This window comes from Centroberyx affinis, unplaced genomic scaffold, assembly GCF_046629955.1.
Source record: "Centroberyx affinis isolate AG114_WGS23_722 - 3 ecotype Tasmania unplaced genomic scaffold, CSIRO-AGI_Caff_v1 ptg009829l_1, whole genome shotgun sequence".
Lineage (NCBI taxonomy): Eukaryota > Metazoa > Chordata > Actinopteri > Beryciformes > Berycidae > Centroberyx > Centroberyx affinis.
The window spans coordinates 16,020-22,500 of record NW_027284653.1 but is presented as its reverse complement, the minus strand read 5'-3'; the positions used below and the strand labels follow the sequence as shown (position 1 = coordinate 22,500).

General features: G+C 43.2%; 2 protein-coding genes across 2 annotated transcripts in view; both read left to right on the top strand.

The window, feature by feature from the left end:
* LOC139640580 (E3 ubiquitin-protein ligase parkin-like) overlaps positions 1-205 on the top strand; it is a 5,885-nt gene extending 5,680 nt beyond the window's left edge. Inside the window, exon 5 of the mRNA XM_071514754.1 lies at positions 1-205. This exon is cut by the window's left edge and continues 777 nt beyond it. The gene's annotated coding sequence lies outside the window, so the exon portion shown is untranslated.
* A 2,581-nt stretch (positions 206-2,786) lies between these two features.
* Positions 2,787-5,387, top strand: LOC139640579 (barrier-to-autointegration factor-like). Its single transcript, XM_071514752.1, has 3 exons — positions 2,787-3,059; positions 3,530-3,660; positions 5,082-5,387. Exons 2-3 carry the CDS (start codon positions 3,535-3,537, stop codon positions 5,226-5,228), a joined length of 273 nt encoding a protein of 90 aa, XP_071370853.1. The 5' UTR covers positions 2,787-3,059; positions 3,530-3,534; the 3' UTR covers positions 5,229-5,387.
* Positions 5,388-6,481: the final 1,094 nt, after the last annotated feature.

Here is a 6,481-nt window from a genome sequence, read left to right as displayed (position 1 = left end):
GTTAACCAGCTCAAATTAGCATAACAAAACATGCATTTATAATTAGTTATGAATTGTCAGTTTAAAGAAAACATCTTTAGAATAGCTTGACGTCTTTTTGGTACCAAAAAAAGTTTATTTACTTGCATTAGTAAACAAGGTTTGGTGAAGAAGAGGATGATGTCATCATTATAAAACCACAGAAGGGTTACAGCTCGGTTGCTTGGTAACGACAGACTGCAATGCATTTTGGGACTGTCACCGTTTTAGTGACCGGGCTTGTTCACTACTTATTACAGTGCATTGTGGGAAATATGTAGTGCCCTAAAAATCATTCCACAATTTCATTTTGTGATTCAGACACTAACAAAAAATGTCTGATGTACGAATCAGAGCCTGAAACAGACAGAGATCCAGTCCAGTCACAGTCTGGAGACAAACAGGCGAGGTTAGGCGAGCCGAGGCGAGCTGAGGTTAGGCGAGGTTAGGCGAGGTGAGGCGAGGTGAGGTGAGCTGAGGTTAGGCGAGGTGAGGCGAGGTTAGGTGAGGTGTTTTCATGTTGTTTTTCAATTCAATATTTGAACCAGAACAAAAAATCTCACGAAACAGAAATGGTTTAAGTTGATAGAAATAATATATGTACGGAGGGCCACGTGATGCAGAGAGAGTAGGAGCGCCAGAGCCGAGCTCCCGGACTAAATACGTTTTCAAACATTTCAGAGGTAGTCTAATACGGCCGAAATAGCACGACCAAAGGAGTAATGTCACTGCGTGAACTTTGGGCAAAAACACCTGTAGACAGACGGGTTTTGCGACCCAAATCTCGAAAAACTCAGTTGGAACCAGAGACCAGCGGACCTGACAAAATGGCGGAAGGCGAGGAACTAGATGGCCTAGTGACTAAGATAAGTGACGGAGTATTTGCCAAACTCAGCTCCAGCTCGGATATAAAACTCGATCAGCCAAATCAGTGAGCTCGGTGTGCGAAAAGGTAAAAGTTGTCGAGAGAAGGGTGGAGGACGCAGAACAAAGAATCTCCGACACAGAAGACACGGTGTCTCAGCTGCTAGCTAAACTTCAGCACACCGAGGCGCGGCTGAGTGAGGCTATCGACAGGCTGGAGGACCAGGAGAACAGGTCCAGACGCAATAACATAAAGGTCGTCAACTTGCCAGAACGCACAGAGGGTGGCAACGCCAAAGACTTCTTCGAGACGTGGCTACCAAAAATCCTGAAACGACCGGATCAAGATGGACAGATGCCATCGCAGTCCTGCACAACTGCGGACGGAGGATTGTATTCGTCTTCACAACTACACGGATAAACAGCTGGTCATGCAAAAGGCACGAAACATGGGTGAAATCGCTGTCTCCGGGAACCGCATTCACCTCTTTGAGGATTTCTCACCCGCGGTGGAAAAAAGGCGACGTGAGTTTCTAGATGCAAAGAAGTCATTCTGAGCACTGGGGATTCCCTACAGGATGCTTTTCCCCGCCGTGTTGCGCATCACACATGATGACAAGGTCCAGCTTTTCAAAACCGTAGCAGAAGCACGGAGGTATGTTGAGGAGATGCAGAAAGACAGGGCATAATGGACAAAGGCAATGTAATCTAGAATTAAGTCGACAGTTTTCGTTTATGATGGTCATGCAGCTGAAATATCACACAAAGGAGGTTAATGGACATGACTAGTGCAGTTACGGACTGTGCATATAAAGTTTAAGTTGATGACATTTCTGATGTTGGAATTCATGTTGGAATGTGTTATTTTAAATGGGGGGAGATATTGAAAACACTTTTTGCGTGTATGGTTGGAATTATCTTGCTTTAGTATTGCCTTAGATGATGGTCTACTCCCCATACCTAACATCTGTTGAATTTATTGCTGGACACAGGGTTTATCGTTCAGGTAGGGTTGTGTCTAAGGAAACAACTGATTCACTGTTCTTTTGGTTATTATACTTTGTGACTGCACTAATTCCGCTATTGTTGATCGGAGACGGGTCTATCAACGAGTGTTTATTATTCACCCTACGTTTTGTGGCACATTCCTCCTTTGTCAATTGTTACCCCTGGAGAGTAGAGGAGGGGCGATGTTAATTGTACACCATAGGCTGCAGTGTAGAGACTGGAGAAGAAACATTAAGGTTGGCAATGTACACTGAATAGTTACTATCCCTGGAAGATGTTCTTACTTGATATAGAGTCTGGGGAGCTCTGTTTCATCCTACTAGTGTTTGCTTTGATGTTAAGTAGGGAGGGAAAGGTGTTAGAGACCATGAGGTTTCACATGTGCCCTATAGATAAGTTGAAGTTACAGCAGGTAGTTCAAAGACCTATGGAAAAAAAGTGGTTTTGTACATATTCAAAAAAAAAAGAAATAATATATGTACAAAGATAAATGTGAAATGAATGTTTTTCCAAAATACAAATAAAAAATACAGTGCATTGTGGGAAATATGTAGTGCCCTAAAAATCATTCCACAATTTCATTTTGCGATTCAGACACTAACACAAAATGTCTGACGTATGAATCAGAGCCTGAAACACAGAGAGATCCAGTCCGCTCACAGCCTGGAGACAAACAGGCGAGCTGAGGTTAGGCGAGCCGAGGCTAGGCGAGGCGAGGCGAGGTGAGGTTAGGTTAGGTGAGCCGAGGCGAGCCGAGGCGAGCCGAGGCGAGGTGAGGTGAGGTGAGGTGAGGTGTTTTCATGTTGATTTTCAATTCAATATTTGAACCAGAACAAAAAATCTCACATAACAGAAATGGTTTAAGTTGATAGAAATAATATATGTACAAAGATAAATGTGAAATGAATGTTTTTCCAAAATACAAATAAAAAATGTCAAAAAAAAAAGAAACAGAAACGGTTTCAGTGTGAGAAGCAGCTGGCAGTGAATCTTCAATATGAATCTCAGTTGGAATGTGAGTTGACCGGAGGAATCTGACGGGCGAACCCGGCCCACGGGCGGGACGCGTCACGCAGGCGGGGCGGAGCTCCAGACTCCTTTATAGCGTGTGGTTGTGTGCCAGCCGTGGTTTTCTGAGGAGAAATCAAGTAGGATACTTTGGAAAATAGGTAAGTTAAAGCATTTTCCACTTAAAATATTACAAAAATATGACCTGTGTACATGTGTACTGTTAATTTATTTTCATATGTGCTTTCAGCTGTGTGTGATCCTATCCATATTATTGCCTATTAACGTTATGTAAACAAGTTGACCGAGCGTTGCCAAGTGTAAAGAGTGCTTTACAGATTACTTATGTTTATATACATTATATACATTGCCAGTATTTTTCCACATAGATGATCGGCTTCACTGTGCATACTGAGTTTTAAGTGATAATGCAGTTGGTTCTGCAGGTTTGGAAGTGTATATTAACTGGTACTGAATTAATTAACTAGATCGTTTTAACTACAGGATCATGGATACACATTGATTTGATTGATTTATTTTAAGGTACTGCTGCACTCCTGACTGTGTGTGTGTGTGTGTGTGTGTGTGTGTGTGTGTGTGTGTGTGTGTGTGTGTGTGTGTGTGTGTGCAGACAGGATGTCCACCACCTCTCAGAAGCACAGGGACTTTGTGAAGGAGCCGATAGGAGACAAGGCGGTGACGGCTCTGCCCGGGATCGGAGACGTGGTGGGGGGGAGGCTGGAGAAGGAGGGCTTCGACAAGGTGAGGAGACTCCAGTCACATGACCTGGACTCCAGCCACAGTTTCAATTGCTTGAGACTTGACTTGCTGCATGAAGAGAAGACTTGAGACTTGACTGGACTTGACTTGGGTTCTGGTGACTTGGGACTTGACTCTGACTTGTACTCTGATGACTTGAAAAGGTTTCTAAAGTCTTGACTTGAGATCTTGTGTTTGTGTAAATGACTTAGATTGAAAGTGATGAGATTTGTTCCAGCAGACGACTGAATTTAAATTCTGTTTTCTGAATTTGTATGGAATGATTGAATTTATTGAAGTTGAAACTGATTATAGAAATCAAACTCATGATGCTCTTACCAAGTTTTTATCCTATTAAAACCATATTGCATTGAAAAGTCCTAGATATTTAGTTTTCTTTAAGATATTAAATTGATACTGGACTCTTGATTTGTTCTGACTTGACTTGCTGTTCTACATTTAGACTTGAGACTTGACTTTAATGACATGGACTTGACTTGAGACTTGTGACTGACTTGGGACTCGAGCAAAGAAGACTTGGTCTCACCTCTGCAAGATACACAAAAAAAAGTGATTTGATCGTGAGTCAAAAATGCTAACAGCCCAGAAATCACTGTTAGCCTGTTAGCATTTTGTGACTCAATCAAATCTCTGTGTTCTAGTCTCTAGTCGTCTGACAACAGAAACACAAAGATGTCAGTCACAGCAGCTGGACTGTTCTGATTTACTGAAACACTAAATCAGTCATCAGAGTCGGAGGAGACAGAAAGTTGAATTCAAGTGTCTTTATGTTCTGAAGGAGTTTCCAACAGGAAGAGCCACCTGATCTCTTTATTCTGTCGATGATCGAGTCGCAGAAATCAGGTTTGTAGCTGCAGCAGGAATCTGTCGAGTCGTGATGTCATCGCTCTTTCCAACATGGCTGAACAGAGCGCAGAGTCGCATGAGAACGGAAGACATTTCAGACAATAAAGCCGAAAATGAACCACAGGTACAAAATTTTATTTAAAAGACTTGGATATTATATTAACTAAAGTGCTGCGTTCAGGTTCCTGAGGTTTTCACATCCAGAATCCACTGAACCAGCAGGAGGTCGCTCGCTAGCTAGGATCGCTAACGTTAGCCTAGAAGTGTCAGGGTTAATGAACACCCTCACACAGCAGACACTCTCCTCCGACCATGAAGCACGAGAACTCGACCCGCTCAGATAGTCGAGTCGTGACGTTTTCCCGACTCGGAGAAAAGTGTGACCCGACCCGTTAGACCTGAACGCAGAGCGAGTCGCACTGCGGCGAGAAGCCTCTGAACCCTGCAGAGGAACGTCGGCCATGTTGGTGACAAAGGGTTTATACAGTCTCATTAAAATGTTGTCATGGAAACTTAAAACCAGTTGATGGAACAGTTGTGCCCCCTGTGTGTTCCAGGCCTACATGGTTCTGGGTCAGTTCCTGGTGCTGAGGAAAGACCCGGAGAAGTTCTCTGATTGGCTGAAGAAAACCAGAGGGGTGGACAAAGTGCGGGCCCGCTCCTGCACCAAGTGTCTGATGGAGTGGTGCGATGCCAACATGTGAGCCTGCTCCGCCCGCCGGGCCGGTCCGGTCCAGGCGGGTCCAAGCGGGTCCGGGCAGGTCCGGTCCGGTCCAGGGTGGTCCGGTCCGGCTGCAGAACGTCTTCGCTGAACTTCGGAGCGAAGCGGCCAATGAGTGCTTTGTGTTTTATAATCTCATTTGTAAAAGTCCTTTTATTGGAGAAAGTTTAAATAAAGGCATTGTGGTATAATGGTTTTGTGCCCTTTTGTATATTTTAATCTTTATTTCTCCAGGGAAAGTTCATCAGGTTTTCAGCAGACGCTCAAATGCCTAAATTGTAATTTCTGGTTACAATAAGCAGGATAAACCCACATCCTGAAGATGAAGACCCTGAACAGCAGCAGTTAGACTGTAAACAGGTAGAGGGAAACACCAGATCCAGACTTGGACCTGCTAACAACGGACCTCATGCAGGAAGCCATATACCAACACATTTTCTCTTTTTTTGTTCATATCCACGATTTGTTCTTATGTTGTTAGTACCCATTGATTTCTGGGATTCACCAATGTTTTCTTATTTTTGCTCTTAGGTGAGAGAAAATTTTACGAGTGGTCGAGAGACTCTGACCAAGATAAGAAAAAAACATCTCGTTTTCACAATCCACAAGTTGTTCCAACGCAAGGAAACATAAGTTTAAATTTGAGGAACATAAAAAAACGCATGAATACCATATAATAAAATTTAGATTATTATATGTTTTAGAGTAATTATAATGATTGGATTATTACATTTGTGGGCTAAAGAAATACTATTGGTCCATTGATCCCAATTAAGACTATAAAAATATTGTATTGTATATATTGATATTGTGTGTGTTCAGCTTCTGAACGGCTTACATGCTGCTCTGATGCTTTGTCCATCCAGACCTTACAGAGAACACCTTTTTACAGATCACACAGATCTATCTGATGAGGCGGATGAACGGCTGTGAGCCGGTTCAGATCACCAAGAGCAGCTCTCCACTGCTTGGCCGTGTGCCAGAGTATCTGCACACGGCACACCTGCCCTTATATGGTGTTTAGGGGGCGTTACCTATGCTAATGACAAACAATCAGCCACGCGCCTCCAAGCATAAAATGCCTAAAATCTAAAAAAAAAAAGAAAAGAAAAGGCTTCCTGTCTGTGGCCCTTCGTGACGCTCAGTTTGATTCGGCTCGCTGCAGCAACCTGCTGAGACCTGCACTTTTATTTTGGGTGCATTTTTATTTTTCCTTACTGTTTGGAACTAGCAGCA

Excerpts from the sequence above, each read along its gene's own strand:
- LOC139640579 (XM_071514752.1), top strand. The coding sequence starts at position 3,535 with ATGTCCACCACCTCTCAGAAGCACAGGGACTTTGTGAAGGAGCCGATA. Across the intron at positions 3,661-5,081 it reads AGAAGGAGGGCTTCGACAAG|GCCTACATGGTTCTGGGTCA; the intron begins GTGAGGAGACTC and ends TGTGTGTTCCAG.